General features: G+C 45.2%; 1 protein-coding gene across 1 annotated transcript in view; it reads left to right on the top strand.

Annotated features, from left to right (window-relative positions):
* LOC144496048 (neural-cadherin) overlaps positions 1–21,645 on the top strand; it is a 275,008-nt gene that overhangs the window by 225,374 nt on the left and 27,989 nt on the right. Inside the window, exons 22-27 of the mRNA XM_078216999.1 lie at positions 3,074–3,351; positions 5,107–5,321; positions 6,048–6,175; positions 8,622–8,749; positions 10,350–10,473; positions 11,936–12,116. Coding sequence (XP_078073125.1) covers positions 3,074–3,351; positions 5,107–5,321; positions 6,048–6,175; positions 8,622–8,749; positions 10,350–10,473; positions 11,936–12,116 — 1,054 coding nt within the window. The remainder of the gene's footprint in view (positions 1–3,073; positions 3,352–5,106; positions 5,322–6,047; positions 6,176–8,621; positions 8,750–10,349; positions 10,474–11,935; positions 12,117–21,645) is intronic.

Here is a 21,645-nt window from a genome sequence, read left to right as displayed (position 1 = left end):
CAATTAAGGGGGTAATTGTCTGAATTATCATTGTCAATAGAGAACTTTACTGTTGAATAATTCGTGCTGGAAACAGCAATGTCCATAATTTTCCATCCATTATTTTTAATGGCATGTTCCACTTCTTTCCTGTGTGCGCGGCTCCAAGGTATGGTTTCCTACTAGCAGTGTAAATTTGGGGGAAAAAATCCCACTGTGTAGAACTCTCCATAATGATAATGTTGTGGTGTTCTTCTACAAACTGATCACAGGAGACTCAGGAACAGGTTACAATCATTCATTCAAGCTTCAATCATGGAGTTTACTGTCTTAGAGGCTTCACTCACTCCTCTAATACGGCACTCCCTCCTCCAATACAACACTAACTCCTGAAGCAGCACCCTCACCAAGTCACAGATGCATACACTCTTAATCAGTACACAGAACATAAGGTTTCAGTCTACTAATGCTATGGATGAGGACAATATACCTTGGGACAATTCAGTCAAACATACTTTACGATATAAAATTTTATATTCAGAGTCAGAACATGCCAAAAAAACAGATTCTCTATCTAAATATTATTCATGGGAGTCATAAAAAGCAAGTTTTAAAAAGGGTGATAACTTTGCTCCTTCAATGATAAAGGTTTTATGAATATCTAAACTTATAATGCTGTTGTGATTTATGAGTATCTTATTTGTATCTTATTTGTATGAGTATATTATTAGTCATTTATATTAATGATTTAGATGAGAATATAGGAGGCATGGTTAGTAAGTTTGCAGATGACACTAAGATTGATGGCATAGTGGACAGTGAAGAAGGTTATCTCGGATTGCAAAGGGATCTTGATCAATTGGGCCAGTGGGCTGACAAATGGCAGATGGAGTTTAATTTAGATAAATGCGAGGTGATGCATTTTGGTAGATTGAACCAGGGCAGGACTTACTCAGTTAATTGTAGAGCGTTGGGGAGAGTTAGAGAACAAAGAGATCTAGGGGTACAGGTTCATAGCTCCTTGAAAGTGGAGTCACAGGTGGACAGAGAGGTGAAGAAGACATTCAGCAAGCTTGGTTTCATTGGTCAGAACATTGAATACAGGAGTTGGGATGTCATATTGAAGTTGTACAAGACATTGGTAAGGTCACACTTGGAATACTGTGTACAGTTCTGGTCACCCTATTATAGAAAGGATATTATTAATCTAGAAAGAGTGCAAAAAAGATTTACTAGGATGCTACCGGGACTTGATGGTTTGAGTTATAAGGAGAGGCTGGATAGACTGGGACTTTTTACTCTGGAGCATAGAAGGCTGAGGGGTGATGTTATAGAGGTTTATAAAATAATGAGGGGCATAGATCAACTAGATAGTCAATATCTTTTCCCAAAGATAGGGGAGTCCAAAACTAGAGGGCATAGGTTTGAGGTGAGAGGGGAGAGATACAAAAGTTCCAGAGGGGCAATTTTTTCACACAGAGGGTGGTGAGTGTCTGGAACAAGCTGCCAGAGGTAGTAGTAGAGGCGGGTACAATTTTGTCTTTTAAAAAGCGTTTAGACAGTTACATGGGTAAAATGGGTATAGAGGGATATGGGCCAAATGTGAGCAATTGGGACTAGCTTAGGGGTTAAAAAAAAAGGCAGCATGGACAAGTTGGGCCGAAGGGCCTCTTGCCATGCTGTAAACCTCTATGACTCTATTGTGTGACCATTGCATATTAATGGTATAAGTACTTTCACAAGGAGCACATTTTAAAGCCAGAGTTTCAGTTCAACAACTGATGCAATTTCACCACAGATCCAACAATGTTATTGCGAAACACTTAAAAATTTGAAAACAAGAGAATGATTTAAAACATAGGGTGGAATTTTCCCATTCTGCCCGCCACAGGAATCGTAGCAGGCGGGGCAGACCATGCAAAGGTCTTTTGACCTTGGGCGGGAATTTCCAGCCTTGGGACAAGTGGAGCTTGAAAATCCCGCCCATATTGTCATCCCCAAGTAAGTCAGACTAGGCTGATTCCAGGCATATTGGACCCAATCTGACTACAATTGGTCTGCTTCTCGTGGGACTTCAGCTGTTGGTGGTTTCATTCCAATGGTGCTGCCTCAGTAAAGGTTTTTAGCCTGGTTTTACACTTTGGTTGTGGGGCAACTGTTCCTGTGCTCAATCTCTTTGAGTCTCTCAATTTGCGGTCTTTGATTGGTTTCTGGACTGCATGATAACATGTCCTGAGATCTGTCAACTCATTTCCGCAGCAAATTTAAGCAAATCTAAAACATATTCTTACACTTATAATATTGTCAATTCACTAACATGAAATGATTTCCACAGAACTTGGAAAGCATATTAATCATAGAATCCCTACGGTGCAGAAGGGAGCCTTCAGCCCATCGACACTGCACTAACAATAATCCCACCCAAGCCATATCCCCATAACCCCACGCATTTTTGCTGCTAATCCCCCTGACACTAAGGGGCAATTTAGCATGTCCAACCAACCTAACCACACATCTTTGGACTGTAGGAGGAAACTGGAGCACCCAGAGGAAACCCTCACAGACACGGGGAGAATGTGCAAATTCCTCACAGCCAGTCATCCAAGGCGGGAATTGAACCCGGGTCCCTGGCAGTGTGAGACAGCAGTACTAACCACTGTGCCATCATGCCGCCCCCGGGGGCTTGTTTTTGTATTTAATGGATGATATAAACTATAATTGTGAACTACTCTTGCCCGAAAGAGCACCCGAAATAGCACCATTGCAACAAAACTCTAAGGTTTCACATTATTTTTTCAGAGTTGTAAGTCACTTTGTTTCTTGGCTCTTGCCAATGTTCTGCAGCTGGTCACTGGGAGGTGCAGAAGAGCAGTGTAAATCGATCAAACTGAGAAACTTGACATCTTCTCACGGGGTTAAAGATCAAGGGATGCAATCGAGACTAGTGGGTTAAAATCCAACTCCTAGCTTTATGTGCTGTTCAATTAGTGATCACAAACTTTTTGCATTTTGTATTTTGTGATGGTTTGTGTCTATTTTGAATTCATTATATATTTTGCCTACATCATTGTGATTTTTTTTCCTTTGCTTCCAGCTGGAAGTTACCTTAAATGTGAGCATATCCCAGGTCGCTGTGGACGCGTGTGTGAATGCAGACTGTGGGACTGCTACTGGCTGTACAAGCAGCACCACCTTTAGCCCAGTTTCAACAGTGCTGAATGCTGGAAATGTTTCCTTGGTTTCCATAACAACATCCACAACTGCTCAGTGTACCTGTGCAGCTCGGGAAAGACGACATTTGTCTTGTTCCTCATATCCAGTAAATCCATGTCTAAATGGCGGCACTTGTGTTGATGCTGAGTTAGGCTTCAGGTAATTCATGGTAGATTGTGTATCAGTTTCTCTATTGCTTTGACCTCTGATAAGTTTACTTCCCTATTTAAGCTTACATTTTTATTTACAAGTGCTGAAAATGCCTCAAGTTAACCTGTCACTACAGGCAGCCATGACTGAAATCGTAGCATTGCAACCTAGATAAGGCCAACCTCAAGAGCTGTTTATCGGTCCATTTGCTGAAGTCTAACGTTTATCGTACCATAGAAACCCAACAGTTCAGAAGGAGGCCATTTGGCCCTTCGAGTCTGCACCGACAACAATCCCACCTAGGCCCTATCCCCGTAACCCCACATATTTAACCCGCTAATCCCTCTAACCTATGCATCGCGGGACACTAAGGAGCAATTTAGCATGCCCAATGCACATCTTTGGACTGTGAGCGGAAACCAGAGCACCCAGAGGAAACCCACGCAGACACGGGGAGAACGTGCAAACTCCACACAGACAGTGACCTAAGCCAGGAGTCGAACCCAGTTCTCTGGAGGTGTGAGGCAGCAGTGCTAACCACTGTGCCACCGTGCCGCCCACTTTTTTAAAAAGTCAATTTGTTCTTTACCATAGAAACGCAAAGTAAAATATAAATGGTGCTGGATACTGCTGGTTACCATTTTTCGAGCCATAGGTTTGCTGTAAGTTCAGGTTTGGCATCACTGACTTTCACAGACCTCTCTTTAACATCAAGGAAGGTGCAGGGCTAGAAAATTAAAGTTGAGAATCTCAACTTTCATCAGTTCAGGGTACACGTTTGCACATTGTGCTGTTGTTTCTGTGTTGCCACTGATGTCAGTATAGCAAAGGTGAAGTTCGACAGCTTCACCCTCAGCATTTTGCACAATACATGTAGCACCAATGATGTAATATACTTAGCTATTAGCCAAGGAAACAAGCTTAAAACTTTGTAAGGTTTTGTGGAGTTTTTAAAGTAATTTCAGCTAACATCATCCTATGTACTGTAATGCTTCCACATTCTTACAGCTTAGACCCTTTGGCATCGACCACTTCCAGCAAGATTGCTCTTTGTGCACAAAACAAACTTGACAGGAAGCATTCAGAGAGAAAAGTTTAAGACCCAATTAAACCATTTCTTAAGGCATAATAACAGTGAGATAACCAGTTACTTGATGCATTAAATACCCTTACTTAAATAGCACTATATATTCACTGTAATTCAGTTCAGTTCATATGGATGGAGAGTTCACCAATGCTTTGCAAGATTAGAATGAAAAAGAATCATAGAAGGCCTACAGTGCAGAAGAGGCCATTCAGCCCATTAAGTCGCACTGATTCTCTGACAGATTATCTTACCCAGGCCCTCTCTCCTGCCCTATCTCTGTAACCCCACACATTTACCATGGCTAATCCACCTAACCTACACATCTTGAGACACTAAGGGACAACTTAGCATTCCCCATCCACCTAACCTCCATGTCATTGGAATAGGACAATGAAATAGAAGAAGTGATCATGTTCAATGGGTTTACAAGCCAGAATGGCATTGACAGAGAAGCAGTATCTGCATTGCTGTACCCCAGCAGGTAGATGCACATTGATGTCATTACCAGGAATCACCTTATGCTATTCTTACCTGTACATGTGAAGTTCGACAGCAGATTGCTCTTTGAATACTTTCATGCCTTCTAAACTCCCATATCATTCAAAATGCAATAATATGTCAATATGTCTGACGCTGGAGTTGTGAAATTATTAATTTGTTCCCTTTTTGCACCATAGGTGTGAATGTGTTCCAATGTTTGATGGGCCAGAATGTCAGCAGACAAGGTACACATTCAAAGGTCGTGGTTATGCCTGGTTTCCTCCCATCAAACCTTGTTTTAAGAGCCAAATTTCTCTAGAGTTCCTCACTGAAACTGCCAATGGGCTTATGCTGTATGATGGACCACTCACTCAAGTGCATTCTGGAGAGCTTGAAGATTTCATCGCATTAGGTATGAATGTCAGGCTGAGAACAATATAAGTAAGCCAAATTCTTTGACTAGGCTCCCACTTAATAACTTGTTACAATTTGGTTTCATTCTTATTTTCTCTCAATGCTGTTTTCTCCTAAAGTTGGTGACTCTTGATGCTTCATAGTCCTCTGGGCAGCAGTGGTTCTCTGATTGTTATTGTTTCATATTTGACAGTGAATATTGAGTATTGTTGTAGGCAAACCTGCCCCCCTCCCCACACCCCCCCCCCCCCCCGGGCAAACCTGCCCCCGCCCCCCCCAGCAAACCTGCCCCCCTCCTTAGCTAGTGTCTGGCTGTGCAGGTTTTCAACAACAAATAAGCAGCCAGTGATCAAATTGGAACCCAATTTATACCTCCCTCACCCCTCCCCCCAGCACAGATGACATCTAGTAATGATTAAGAAATAGGGATTCAAGACTGGACAAATTTCCCCTTGGTTAATATGTTCAGAATAAACCAGCAAAGTTAATTACTGCAGGAACCCCAGTGTACAAATTAACACACATGCCAATATTTTAAAGCATTATTTTATGTTTATTTTTCATATACATACTCTTTAGTACCAGTCTTACATTTTGAGTAAACTGAATGTCTTTGTTTTACCTGAAAATAAAGCTTCAAGATAAATGCGCATTTTCTATTCAGAAACCGAGTTTTGAAGACCTATGATCATTCAGGTTCTAAGTTGTCACGTCTTCTCCACAGAGCTCAGGAATGGAGTTCCTTCACTCAACATTAGCCATGGTTCAGGATCACTTCATCTCCAACTCCCACCAGGTACCTTTGTTGCAGATCGACATTGGCACAGACTGGACATAAGGAGTGATGGAAAGGTATGTATGATTGTACAGGAGTACTTAGATGAAGAATTTTCTTAGGCATCAACTTATTCCCTTAAGTATTCATTGAATCATAGAAATAGAATCCCCACAGTGCAGAAGGAGGCCATTCAGCCCACCGTGCCTGCACCAACAACAATCCCACTCAGGCCCCATCCCTGTATTTGCCTTGCTATCCCCCTGATACTAAGGGACAGTTTAGTAAGGCCAATCAATCTAACCCGCACATCTTTGGATTCTTTATTGTTGGCCCATTTAAGAAGATATTTGTGGAATTGTAGCTACAATGCTGAACCTGAGTGAATATCAAGCACCAATTTATAGAAAGCTGGGGGCGGCACGGTAGCACAGTGGTTAGCACTGCTGCTGCACAGCTCCGGGGACCTGGGTTCGATTCCCGGCTTGGTTCACTGACTGTGTGGAGTTTGCACGTTCTCTTCGTGTCTGTGTGGATTTCCTCCGGGTGCTCCGGTTTCCTCCCACAGTCCAAAGATGTGCGGGTTAGGTTGATTGGCCATGCTAAAAATTGCCCTTAGTGTCCTGAGATGCGTATGTTAGAGGGATTAGCGGTTTAATATGTGGGGATATGGGGGTAGGGCCTGGGTGGGATTGTGGTCGGTGCAGACTCGATGGGCCGAATGGCCTCTTTCTGTACTGTAGGGTTTCTATGATTTCTATGAAAGCTCTTTTGTCTCGAATTGGAGAAGACGTATTGCTCACATTTTACCTTCTGAATATTTGGGAGAATTAGTCGTACTGTTTTGAGCTCATCCTCAGTTTAAAGATATTTTTATGGCTTTCTCCTCCTCTCTGATTGCCCTTTACTCTTGTCATGGTGAGAGAATATTTTTACTGATGGGTTTAACTTCTGCTTCTCTGCATTTTGTCCAGATGTCTCTTTGCCTCGAATCACATTTTGGTGATTTTCTTCATCCTTTTCTCATTGTCCCTGCAAGATTCGTCAACATCAATGTTCTGCCTTTGATTTGTTCGTGAATTTTTCTGTTAACCCATTTAGGTTCAAGTTTGTTTAGTGTAGCTTATTGATCTTGGGTATATATTTAATCAGTATGACCCACACAATGTCTTTAAAGGAGTGCCACGTGACTTCATGTGATTAAATAACATTTCCGAAACAAATAAAATCTTCCTTTCATTAAGTTTAGCCTCGTGAGATTTACATACCTGTCCCTAGGTATTTCATATTCCCAGATAAACTTTAGCATTCTGTGATCGTTGATTTCCAGGGTGGAAATTGTTCCCATAACAGGCTACGCACAACCAGTCCCCCACCCGACCATGGCATATTTTCTAGCTCGCAAATGGCCACCCGCTGCATCTCCCGGTTCCGCCAATATCTATGCCATTTTGTGTGGCCCACGAGGGATCACCGTTGGCAGGATCGAAAGATCCCACCAGCGGGAAGGGCCGGAAAATCCCGCCCAATATGCTATACAATAGAAGATTAGTCACCGAATCACAGAATACTACAGTACAGAAGAGGCCCTTCGGCCCATCGAGTCTGCACCAACGCATGAACGGTCCTGACCTGCCCATCAAACTCCACTTGCCAGCATTTGGCCCGTAGTCTTGAGTGTTATGGCGCGCCAAGAACTCATCCAGATACTTTTTAAAGGATATGAGGCATCTTGCCTCCACCACCCTCCCAGGCAGTGCATCCTAGACAGTCACCACCCTCTGAGTAAAAACGTTTTTCCTCAAATTCCTCCTAAACCTCCCACCCTTACTCTTAACTTGTGTCCCCTCGTAACTGACCCTTCAATGAAGGGGAACAGCTGCTCCCTATCCACCCTGCCCATGCCCCTCATAATCTTGAACACCTCAAATCAGGTCGCCCCCCCCAGCCTTCTCTGCTCCAGAGAAAACAACCCAAGCCTATCCAACCTCTCTTTATAACTTAAATGTTTCATCCCAGGCAGCATCCTGGTAAATCTCCTCGACAGCCCCTCCAGTGCGTTCACGACTTTCCTATAATGTGGCGACCAGAACTGCACACAGTACTCCAGCTGTGGCCTCACCAAAGTTCTATACAACTCCATCATGACCTCTCTGCTTTTGTAATCAATACCCCGATTGATAAAGGCGAGTGTGCCATCTGCCGTTTTCACCAGCCTATTAACCTGCCTTTCCGCCTTCAGCGATCTATGGACAAACACGCCAAGGTCCCATTGTTCTTCGGAACTTCCTAATGTCAGACCTTTCACAGTATACTTCCTTGTCAAATTACTCCTTCCAAAATGTATCAGCTCACACTTTCCAGGGTTAAATTCCATCTGCCACTTATTCGCCCATTGGACCATCTCATCTATATCTTCCTGTAGCCCACCCTTCCTGTTAACCACCCCGCCAATCTTTGTGTCATTGGCAAATTTACTGATCCTATCTCTTAAATTACGTCATAATTTTGGTACTGTTATAGAGAGTGGAAATGATCCTGGACCTTTGTACTGGCGCTGCTGTGAATGAGAAGGAAGGCACTGGGAGAGGCTTTTCAGAAATGGACCGCAAAGTCTGTGAAATTTCAGGGGAAACCCCCGGAGAAGCGAGGTAAATATGTGATCGCAGATTTTGTCATATAATTGTGCCCGTCCTTATGTTAAATGAGTGGATACTCTGGGATGTGAGTTTAAAGCGTTGTAGATTTAATTATTGTGGGCTCTGAGTGAGTGCACGGTGAAGTGCCTGAGGGCCTCAATATGCTCCATTCTCCTGTTGGAATTCTTCAGAATATCTTTACCCACGGAGAAGAGTTCCTCACTGACTGAATCTCCAAGTATGGGGAAGCCCATTTATCATTTTTAAGCTATAAATATAATTCATACAATAATATCAATTTATGGCTCAGAAGGAGCCAAAAAATAGTTAGCCAGCCTAACTGCATAATTAATTAAATTCCTGGGAGCCTCTGCAGTAGAAAACACTCCTCGCACCACGCACCCCCCCCCCCCCCCCCCCGCTCTCCACCCACCACAGAACTTATGCCAGGATTTTACAGCCCCTCTCTAGGGGGGGGAACCGGTGCGGCCAAAAATCCATTGACTTTCGGTGGGACTGGGTGATCCTGGTGGTGGGCGGGCCTGGAAAATCCCATCCATCGTCTTAGATGTGGAAATTCCACCCACTGATAACAAAAGCTGGGGTAGAAAACTGTGCAACCTCTTGAAGTCGCATCTTCAAGAAACCTGCTCCCACTCTAAAATGCTTCGTGATTTTAAACAAGAGGTGTCCTTCCATTCCCCTCAGGTGACTTAACTCCGATGTTGCACAGGAGTTGCATTCTCCCAGTAATGCGTATTAAAGTGAGCTGAGCCTGCAATTCTCAACATAGAAACCCTACAGTGCCGAAGGAGGCCATTCGGCCCATCGAGTCTGCACCGACCACAATCCCACCCAGGCCCTACCCCCACATATTTACCCGCTAATCCCTCTAACCTACGCATCCCAGGACTCTAAGGGGCAATTTATAACCTGGCCAATCAACCTAACCCGCACATCTTTGGACTCAGCCCATGTTCAGCCCAAGTCAGTGAACATAATTCACTGATAGGCTCAAGTCCCAAGCCAACTGGCAAAACACAGACTTTTGTGGCTGTTGTCTTTATGGCATCATGTTTCTTAAAAATCTAGTGATTTACACTCAGAATGGTCCACTAGAAATATAACTGGCGTTAAAATAAAAGGGATATAAGCAAATTACTGCGGATGCTGGAATCTGAAACTAAAAGAGAAAATGCTGGAAAATCTCAGCAGGTCTGGCAGCATCTATAAGGAGAGAAAAGGGCTGACATTTGGAGTCCAGATGACCCTTTGTCAAAGCTGACATCTGGACTCGAAACGTCAGCTCTTTTCACTCCTTACAGATGCTGCCAGACCTGCTGAGATTTTCTCTTTTGGTCTCAGATAAAGGAAAGTGGTCACACAGCTACACGCCATCCTCTGGACAATGATTTCAATGAAAAGTTAAGTTTGAACTGTCAAATGAATCCAGACAAGGTTGATTTTAGTGTGGCACCATTTATTTTTATTTTTGAAAGCCAACCGTTGTAACCACCAGCAGGTTCTATGTCCTGATTTGTTTGATCCTTTCACTGTCTTTGTTCGGATTTGTTGAGAAACATCCTGAACTGTTTTTATTCCTCTCTGGCAGATTTCTAAATGTTTACCAACCCCTTCAGTTGGGCGGAATCAAGGAGTCGCTGCCGTCTCAGAAAGAGCAGTTGCGTTTCACAGGATTCATGGGCTGCATAAGGAATTTAATTGTTGATAGTAAGGTAAGCGCTCTCTGCTGCCAGTTGTTGTTGCTATCGAGTAACTAACTGGGGCATTGATTTGATTTGAGTTATTATTGTCACATGTATTGATATGCAGTGAAAAGTATCTTTCTTGCGCGATATACAGACAAAAGATACCGTTCGTAGAGTACATGGGGGGAAGGAAAGGGTCGGGTGCAGAATATAGTGTTGCAGTCATAGCTAGGGTGTAGAGAAAGAGCAACTTAATATAAGATAGGTGCATTCAAAAGCTAATGTTCACTGTGGATTGAGACTTTCCACTGAGGACCCTAAGGAATATTGACCTTTATTTGTGTTTGTAGCAAAATAGTGATAATGACAAAATAGTAATAGTGTCATCCCTGCCTGTCCTCCCACTCCAACACTCTAACCATGCCCACTTCTCACACAGTAAGAGTTTTAACAACACCAGGTTAAAGTCCAACAGGTTTATTTGGTAGCAAATACCATTAGCTTTCGGAGCGCTGCTCCTTCGTCCATCTGACGAAGGAGCAGCGCTCCGAAAGCTAATAGTATTTGCTACCAAATAAACCTGTTGGACTTTAACCTGGCGTTGTTAAAACTCTTACTGTGTTCACCCCAGTCCAACGCCGGCATCTCCACATCATGACTTCTCACACTGGCAGCTGGAGTAAGGTGGTTTATTTGTTACTGAACTGCGAGCAGTTCCCCTCTTGCACCCGCAAGACTCACTTGGGCATTGATTACTGATTCGCCAAACTAACTCCTTTACACAAGATCAAATCAGCCAGTATACGAAGAAGTTCTTCATGCCATCACCATAAACATGCCATGAGTTCAGAGATGAAAGGCTAAATTGCTGCCTGCTAGTTCCCATTTTTCAAAATTGCTCTAATGCGCACTTAACCCAGATGTTCCGAGCCCCCCCCCCCCCCCCCCCCCCCGCTTCATATCAGTTGAAGTGACAGAGTTGATATTGAATCTGTCAGCCCTGTCTGTATGGGAGCAGTGGAGTCAGGCTGCAGGAAGGTGTGAGCAAACATCCAATGTCTTCTGCAATTGACCACACTTAAAATGGTGCCTGGTACTTGGAGTTATTAACTTTTTAATTAGAAGACGCTGATCTCCTTCACTCCACACAGGCAGTTCCAGGAAAACAATGGCAGAGATCTGCCACTTTCCTGCCCTCAGACTGGATGGAGAGGTTGAAAGAGAGATAAGAGATGAACCTATGCATTATAAAAATGAGAATAAATGTCATCTTTGTTGATATTCTCAAAATTCTACATGTCTGACATGACATATTCAATCCCCATCATTATCATTCATGTTTTTTTTAAGTGTCACTTACGTTTAAATGGTTTAATTTGTATCCTAAACAGTCCACGTGCTTTTAATTTGATAAGCCTCCCATTACATTCTCAACCACATTCAAATGTCATGTGAAACTCCTAAACTAATAATTTTTCTCTGGCGCTAGGTGTACGACCTGGCAAATCCTGCAGAGTTCCTCAACGGTGCCCCGGGCTGTGCAGTGACTGATGGAGTCTGCCACAGTGCTGGAACATTCTCCTGTGGCATTCATGGAAAGTGTTTGGGAGAATGGGGTTCTTTCAGCTGTGACTGCAAACCAGGCTATACCGGATACAAGTGTGACAAAGGTAAGGACACATCTGCGAACCTCATGCCACCCCTTGGTTCTTTTTCCTGCAACTTGCTTCCTTTGCTCCAGTAATTTCTTCTAAAACTAACAGCCTACTTTTCAACCAGGTGTTGGTGAATTTTGAGTGAGAGAAAGCAAGTAAAGTGCTTCTCCAAGAATGTGCTTTTTCTGTGCACTCTACATTTTAACACTACACACGAAGTGACACGGTGGTTAGCACTGCTGCCTCACTGCGCCCGGAACCTGGGTTCGATTCCAGCCTTGGTTGACTGTGCGGAGTCTGCACGTTCTCCCCGTGTCTGCGTGGGTTTCCTCCAGGTGCTCCGGTTTTCTCCTGCACTCCAAGGATGGGCAGGCTATGGTGCAGCCTGCAAGGACCTGCCTCCACACTGGCACTTTCACATCACAAGCAGGAAAGAGACAGTCAATGGTTGACTATCCAACCAGGAAAAGGGGAAGGAATTAAGTTTGGGGCTGGGATAAGGCATTAGGCTGCCTGACTTTGTCTATTCTTGGTTGCTTTCCTGTTGGGCAAAATAACCATGGAAAGCTGAGACCAAAGATAGCTTTTATTGATGTTTATCAGGCTGCAAAAGATTATAACATCAACTTTGTAGCGAGCAAGAAAGAGGGCAAATCTTGTACTGCTTAATGGCAACACTGCCATCATGTGGAACAACCTGGAATAACAAGATTATACAGCATAATCTCTTGTGGAGCAGGGAAAGGATGATGGAATGGATTACTGCATTAATAATGGGGTAGATTTTCCAGATAATTGCAATGAGAGTATAACTTCAGCACAATGTATTGTTCGTTTGCTCTAGTCTGGACCTTCATGGCGGCACAGTGGTTAGCACAGTGCGTCAATGAAGGTAGAGCAGTTGATGTCATATACATGGATTTTAGTAAGGCATTTGATAAGGTCCCTCATGGTCGGCTCATGAAGAAAGTAAGGAGGTGTGGGATAGAGGGAAATTTGGCCGATTGGATAAGTAACTGGCTATCTCATAGAAGACAGAGGGTGGTGGTGGATGGAAAGTTTTCAGACTGGAGACCAGTTACCAGCGGTGTACCACAGGGATCAGTGCTGGGTCCTCTGCTATTTGTGATTTTTATAAATGACTTGGAGGATGGGGCTGAAGGGTGGATCAGTAAATTTGCGGATGACACCCAGATTGGTGGAGTAGCGGATGAGGTGGAGGGCTGTTGTAGGCTGCAAAGAGACATAGATAGGATGCAAAGCTGGGCTGAAAAATGGCAGATGGAGTTTAACCCTGATAAGTGCGAGGTGATTCATTTTGGTAGGACAAATTTGAATGCGGAATACAGGGTCAAAGGTAGGGTTCTGAGGAATGTGGAGGAACAGAGAGATCTTGGGGTTCATAGCCACAGATCTCTGAAGGTTGCCATTCAAGTGGATAGAGCCGTGAAGAAGGCCTATAGTGTGTCTGCGTTTATTAACAGGGGGTTTGAGTTTAAGAGCCGTGGGGTTATGCTGCAACTGTACAGGACCTTGGTGAGACCACATTTGGAATATTGTGTGCAGTTCTGGTCACCTCACTATAAGAAGGATGTGGAAGCACTGGAAAGAGTGCAGAGGAGATTTACCAGGACGCTGCCTGGTTTGGAGGGTAGGTCTTATGAGGAAAGGTTGAGGGAGCTAGGCCTTTTCTCTTTAGAGCGGAGGAGGTTGAGAGGCGACTTAATAGAGGTTTATAACATGATGAGGGGGATAGATAGAGTGGACTTTCAGAGACTATTTCCTTGGGTGGATGTAGCTGTTACTTGGGGGGCATAACTATAAGGTTCATGGTGGGAGATATAGGAGGGATACAAAGAACAAAGAACAATACAGCACAGGAACAGGCCCTTCGGCCCTCCAAGCCCGCGCCGCTCCCCGGTCCAGGATTGAATCCTGAATCCAGGATCCCCGCCCAATTTTCCAGCCTATCTACATACCAATATCCTATCCACCGAGCTGTCCCTCACAGCTACGATGCTTTGTTCATCACAACCTATTAACTCACCCCCACCCCCCCATTCCAGACCATGTGATCTCCAGGGAGAGGCGAAAACCCAGAGTGAAAACCCCAGGGCCAATATGGGGAAAAAAAAATCTGGGAAATTCCTCTCCGACCCCCTGAGGCGATCGAAACGAGTCCAGGAGATCACACTGGCCCAGATCAGAAAATGCTTCCCAACCCTATTCATTCCCCCTTCTGTTTTACGAACACCATCTGAATTCCCTGCCCCCGAGACAGGTTCCCAACTATCCGCAGTCTCGCTCTGTACTGGCACCAGCAAGATGATCATAGAATGAAGCCTTGAAACGAGAAACAAAGAACAATTAGCCCGCGCCGCTCCCTGGTCCAAACTAGACCACTCTTTTGTATCCCTCCATTCCCACTCCGTTCATATAGCTGTCTAGATAAATCTTAAACGTTCCCAGTGTGTCCGCCTCCACCACCTTGCCCGGCAACACATTCCAGGTCCCCACGACCCTCTGTGTAAAATATGTCCTTCTGATATCTGTGTTAAACCTCCCCCCCTTCACCTTGAACCTATGACCCCTCGTGAACGTCACCACCGACCTGGGGAAAAGCTCCCCACCGTTCACCCTATCTATGCCTTTCATAATTTTATACACCTCCATTAAGTCTCCCCTCATCCTCCGTCTTTCCAAGGAGAACAACCCCAGTTTCCCCAATCTCTCCTCATAACCAAGCCCCTCCATACCAGGCAACATCTTGGTAAACCTCCTCTGTACTCTCTCCAAAGCCTCCACGTCCTTCTGGTAGTGTGGCGACCAGAACTGGACGCAGTATTCCAAATGCGGCCGAACCAACGTTCTATACATCTGCAACATCAGACCCCAACTCTTATACTCTATGCCCCGTCCTATAAAGGCAAGCATGCCATATGCCTTCTTCACCACCTTCTCCACCTGTGACGTCACCTTCAAAGATCTGTGGACTTGCACACCCAGGTCCCTCTGCGTCTCTACACCCTTTATGGTTCTTCCATTTATCGTGTAGCTCCTCCCTACATTATTCCCACCAAAATGCATCACTTCGCATTTATCAGGATTGAACTCCATCTGCCATTTCCTTGCCCAAATTTCCAGCCTATCTATATCCTTCTGTAGCCTCTGACAATGTTCCTCACTATCTGCAAGTCCTGCCAGTTTTGTGTCGTCCGCAAACTTACTGATCACCCCAGTTACTCCTTCTTCCAGATCATTTATATAAATCACAAACAGCAGAGGTCCCAATACAGAGCCCTGCGGAACACCACTAGTCACAGGCCTCCAGCCGGAAAAAGACCCTTCCACTACCACCCTCTGTCTTCTGTGACCAAGCCAGTTCTCCACCCATCTAGCCACCTCCCCCTTTATCCCATGAGATCCAACCTTTTTCACTAGCCTACCATGAGGGACTTTGTCAAACGCTTTACTAAAGTCCATATAGACAACATCCACGATGTACGAGGTAGGTTCTTTACTCAGAGTGGTTGGGGTGTGGAATGGACTGCCTGCTGTGATAGTGGAGTCGGACACTTTAGGAACTTTCAAGCGGTTATTGGATAGGCACATGGAGCACACCAGAATGATAGGGAGTGGGATAGCTTGATCTTGATTTCGGAAAAGGTTCGGCACAACATCGTGGGCCGAAGGGCCTGTACTGTGTTGTACTGTTCTATGTTCTATGCTCTTCCCTCACAGTTAATGCCCCATTGCTCCTCTCTCACTGTTAATGCCCCATTGCTCCTCTCTCACTGTTAATGCCCCATTGCTCCTCTCTCACTGTTAATTCCCCACTGCTCCTCTCTCACTGTTAATTCCCCATTGCTCCTCTCTCACTGTTAATGCCCCATTGCTCCTCTCTCACTGTTAATGTCCCCACTGCTCCTCTCTCACTGTTAATTCCCCATTGCTCCTCTCTCACTGTTAATGTCCCCATTGCTCCTCTCTCACTGTTAATGCCCCATTGCTCCTCTCTCACTGTTAATTCCCCACTGCTCCTCTCTCACTGTTAATTCCCCATTGCTCCTCTCTCACTGTTAATGCCCCATTGCTCCTCTCTCACTGTTAATGTCTCCACTGCTCCTCTCTCACTGTTAATTCCCCATTGCTCCTTTCTCACTGTTAATTCCCCACTGCTCCTCTCTCACTGTTAATTCCCCACTGCTCCTCTCTCACTGTTAATGTCCCCATTGCTCCTGTCTCACTGTTAATTCCCCACTGCTCCTCTCTCACTGTTAATTCCCCATTGCTCCTCTCTCACTGTTAATGCCCCATTGCTCCTCTCTCACTGTTAATGTCCCCACTGCTCCTCTCTCACTGTTAATTCCCCATTGCTCCTCTCTCACTGTTAATGTCCCATTGTTCCTCTCTCACTGTTAATGTCCAATTGCTCCTCTCTCACTGTTAATGCCCCATTGCTCCTCTCTCACTGTTAATGGCCCCATTGCTCCTCTCTCACTGTTAATTCCCCATTGTTCCTCTCTCACTGTTAATGTCCCATTGCTCCTCTCTCACTGTTAATGCCCCATTGTTCCTCTCTCACTGTTAATGACCCATTGTTCCTCTCTCACTGTTAATGCCCCATTGCTCCTCTCTCACTGTTAATTCCCCATTGTTCCTCCCTCACTGTTAATTCCCCATTGCTCCTCTCTCACTGTTAATGCCCCATTGCTCCTCTCTCACTGTTAATGTCCCATTGTTCCTCTCTCACTGTTAATGCCCCATTGCTCCTCTCTCACTGTTAATTCCCCATTGTTCCTCCCTCACTGTTAATGCCCCATTGCTCCTCTCTCACTGTTAATGCCCCATTGTTCCTCTCTCACTGTTAATGTCCCATTGTTCCTCTCTCACTGTTAATGCCCCATTGCTCCTCTCTCACTGTTAATTCCCCATTGTTCCTCCCTCACTGTTAATTCCCCATTGCTCCTCTCTCACTGTTAATGCCCCATTGTTCCTCCCTCACTGTTAATTCCCCATTGTTCCTCCCTCACTGTTAATTCCCCATTGCTCCTCTCTCACTGTTAATTCCCCATTGCTCCTCTCTCACTGTTAATGCCCCATTGCTCCTCTCTCACTGTTAATGTCCCCATTGTTCCTCTCTCACTGTTAATTCCCCATTGCTCCTCTCTCACTGTTAATTCCCCATTGCTCCTCTCTCACTGTTAATTCCCCATTGTTCCTCCCTCACTGTTAATGCCCATTGCTCCTCTCTCACTGTTAATTCCCCATTGTTCCTCTCTCACTGTTAATGTCCCCATTGTTCCTCTCTCACTGTTAATGTCCCCATTGTTCCTCTCTCACTGTTAATGTCCCCATTGTTCCTCCCTCACTGTTAATTCCCCATTGCTTCTCTCTCACTGTTAATGCCCCATTGTTCCTCTCTCACTGTTAATGCCCCATTGCTCCTCTCTCACTGTTAATTCCCCATTGCTCCTGTCTCACTGTTAATGTCCCCATTGCTCCTCTCTCACTGTTAATGCCCCATTGCTCCTCTCTCACTGTTAATGCCCCATTGCTCCTCTCTCACTGTTAATGTCCCCATTGCTCCTCTCTCACTGTTAATGCCCCATTGTTCCTCCCTCACTGTTAATGCCCCATTGCTCCTGTCTCACTGTTAATGCCCCATTGCTCCTGTCTCACTGTTAATGCCCCATTGCTCCTCTCTCACTGTTAATGCCCCATTGCTCCTCTCTCACTGTTAATTCCCCATTGTTCCTCCCTCACTGTTAATTCCCCATTGCTCCTCTCTCACTGTTAATGCCCCATTGTTCCTCCCTCACTGTTAATTCCCCATTGTTCCTCCCTCACTGTTAATTCCCCATTGCTCCTCTCTCACTGTTAATTCCCCATTGTTCCTCTCTCACTGTTAATGTCCCCATTGTTCCTCTCTCACTGTTAATGTCCCCATTGTTCCTCTCTCACTGTTAATGTCCCCATTGTTCCTCCCTCACTGTTAATTCCCCATTGCTCCTCTCTCACTGTTAATGCCCCATTGTTCCTCTCTCACTGTTAATGCCCCATTGCTCCTCTCTCACTGTTAATTCCCCATTGCTCCTGTCTCACTGTTAATGTCCCCATTGCTCCTCTCTCACTGTTAATGCCCCATTGCTCCTCTCTCACTGTTAATGCCCCATTGCTCCTCTCTCACTGTTAATGTCCCCATTGCTCCTCTCTCACTGTTAATGCCCCATTGTTCCTCCCTCACTGTTAATGCCCCATTGCTCCTGTCTCACTGTTAATGCCCCATTGCTCCTGTCTCACTGTTAATGCCCCATTGCTCCTCTCTCACTGTTAATGCCCCATTGCTCCTCTCTCACTGTTAATTCCCCATTGTTCCTCCCTCACTATTAATTCCCCATTGCTCCTCTCTCACTGTTAATGCCCCATTGTTCCTCCCTCACTGTTAATTCCCCATTGTTCCTCCCTCACTGTTAATTCCCCATTGCTCCTCTCTCACTGTTAATTCCCCATTGCTCCTCTCTCACTGTTAATGCCCCATTGCTCCTCTCTCACTGTTAATGTCCCCATTGTTCCTCTCTCACTGTTAATTCCCCATTGCTCCTCTCTCACTGTTAATTCCCCATTGCTCCTCTCTCACTGTTAATTCCCCATTGTTCCTCCCTCACTGTTAATGCCCCATTGCTCCTCTCTCACTGTTAATTCCCCATTGTTCCTCTCTCACTGTTAATGTCCCCATTGTTCCTCTCTCACTGTTAATGTCCCCATTGTTCCTCTCTCACTGTTAATTCCCCATTGCTCCTCTCTCACTGTTAATGCCCCATTGTTCCTCTCTCACTGTTAATGCCCCATTGCTCCTCTCTCACTGTTAATTCCCCATTGCTCCTGTCTCACTGTTAATGTCCCCATTGTTCCTCTCTCACTGTTAATGCCCCATTGCTCCTCTCTCACTGTTAATGCCCCATTGCTCCTCTCTCACTGTTAATGTCCCCATTGCTCCTCTCTCACTGTTAATGCCCCATTGTTCCTCCCTCACTGTTAATGCCCCATTGCTCCTGTCTCACTGTTAATGCCCCATTGCTCCTGTCTCACTGTTAATGCCCCATTGCTCCTCTCTCACTGTTAATGCCCCATTGCTCCTCTCTCACTGCTAATGCCCCATTGCTCCTCTCTCACTGTTAATGCCCCATTGCTCCTGTCTCACTGTTAATTCCCCATTGCTCCTCTCTCACTGTTAATTCCCCATTGCTCCTCTCTCACTGTTAATGTCCCCATTGCTCCTCTCTCACTGTTAATGTCCCCATTGCTCCTGTCTCACTGTTAATTCCCCATTGCTCCTCTCTCACTGTTAATTCCCCATTGCTCCTCTCTCACTGTTAATTCCCCATTGCTTCTCTCTCACTGTTAATGCCCCATTGCTCCTCTCCCACTGTTAATGCCCCATTGCTCCTCTCTCACTGTTAATGTCCCCATTGCTCCTGTCTCACTGTTAATTCCCCATTGCTCCTCTCTCACTGTTAATGTCCCCATTGCTCCTGTCTCACTGTTAATGTCCCCATTGCTCCTCTCTCACTGTTAATTCCCCACTGCTCCTCTCTCACTGTTAATGTCCCCATTGCTCCTCTCTCACTGTTAATTCCCCATTGCTCCTCTCTCACTGTTAATTCCCCATTGCTCATCTCTCACTGTTAATTCCCCATTGCTTCTCTCTCACTGTTAATGCCCCATTGCTCCTCTCTCACTGTTAATTCCCCATTGCTTCTCTCTCACTGTTAATTCCCCATTGCTCCTCTCTCACTGTTAATGCCCCATTGCTCCTCTCTCACTGTTAATGCCCCATTGCTCCTCTCTCACTGTTAATGCCCCATTGCTCCTCTCTCACTGTTAATGTCCCCATTGCTCCTCTCAGTGTTAATAGCCCCATTGCTCCTCTCTCACTGTTCATGCCCCATTGTTCCTCTCTCACTGTTCATGCCCCATTGTTCCTCTCTCACTGTTCATGCCCCATTGTTCCTCTCTCACTGTTCATGCCCCATTGTTCCTCTCTCACTGTTAATGTCCCATTGTCTCTCTCTCACTGTTAATGCCCCATTGCTCCTCCCTCACTGTTAATAGCTCCTTTGCTCCTCTCTCACTGGTAATGGCCCCATTGCTCCTCTCTCACTGTTAATGGCCCCATTGCTCCTCTCTCACTGTTAATGGCCCCATTGCTCCTCTCACTGTTAATGGTCCAATTGCTCCTTTCTCTCACTATGATAGGCCCCATCGCTCCTCTCACTGTTAATGCCCCATTGTTCCTCCCGCACTGTTAATAGCTCCTTTGCTCCTCTCTCACTGTTAATAGCCCCATTGCTCCTCTCTCACTGTTAATAGCCCCATTGCTCCTCTCACTGTTAATGGCCCCATTGCTCCTCTCTCGCAATTAATGACCCTGTTGCTCCTCTGTCTCTGTTAATAGCCTCTCTGCTCCTCTCTCACTCCAAGCATTATTAAGACACAAATGACAGGAAGTCTATTTTATAATGTATTTCTGTGATTTGCAGAAAGCTAGAATATACCAGCCTGTGTGAAGAACATTCAATTTTTTGTTCCTTCCTAGCTGTGCCCGTAATGAGGAGCTTTGGCCCCAACATATTTGCAGTATGTACAACGATGGGGCCTTGCTAGCTGTATGGTGCCAGAGTATGGATTGGTCCAAATGATTTGCTTGTAGCTCCATTCTCAAACTGATTGTATTGCTGCTATTTAAATGCCAAAAGGAAGCCAGATGCCTTCTCATGGAGGGGGAAGAAATCATGGATGTAAACCATCTCTGGGTCACCCTCATCCCTTCTCATTTCAAAACTGCAAAGGCTGTATTAAATTGTAATGAATGGAAAATGTGGGAGCACCGCAAATTGAGCACAGTGACTAGCGCATCCAGTCCTCTGATCACCATCTCAGCTGATGTGAGATGATGGGGAGAAAAGGTGGTGGAAGAGGATATGTCAAAATGTGTTTGCTTTGTCTGATTTTCTCCCCATCCCTGATCTGCCATTGGCATTGACTGGAATATTATTATCAAGTGCCAGCAGCCCTCTGTCACCTCATTCAAAAGGCTTTTCATCGTGTGTGAGTTCAGACAGTTGGTGTTGGCAGGTTCTTAGAGCATAAAAGGTTTCACAATCCAATCCTTTGCTCACGTCCACATCGGCCTACACATGGATGCGTCATGTACAAATAGAGTGTTTCCTCTTGTGGGGAAGAGCTTATAACTAGAGGTGACAATATAAGAAAGTTAACAGCAAATTCAGAAGAAACCTATCCAAAGAGGAGCAAGAATGTGGAACTCGCTCTCCCAGTGACTAGCTGGTTGATGTATTGAAGAGGGAACAGCATATGAGAGAGAGGGAACAGAAGGTTATGATGATAGAGTGGGAGCTTGAATGGAGCATAAACACTGACAGGTTGGGCTGCGTGGCCTGTCTATTTGCCTGATATTCTATGTAATGCTATGTATAGAACATAGAACAGTACAGCACAGGAACAGGCCTTGGCTGTCAGT

Source organism: Mustelus asterias, chromosome 7 (assembly GCF_964213995.1).
Source record: "Mustelus asterias chromosome 7, sMusAst1.hap1.1, whole genome shotgun sequence".
Taxonomy (NCBI): domain Eukaryota; kingdom Metazoa; phylum Chordata; class Chondrichthyes; order Carcharhiniformes; family Triakidae; genus Mustelus; species Mustelus asterias.
Note: the sequence above shows the minus strand (reverse complement) of the source record. Positions and strands in the feature narration are given on the sequence as shown.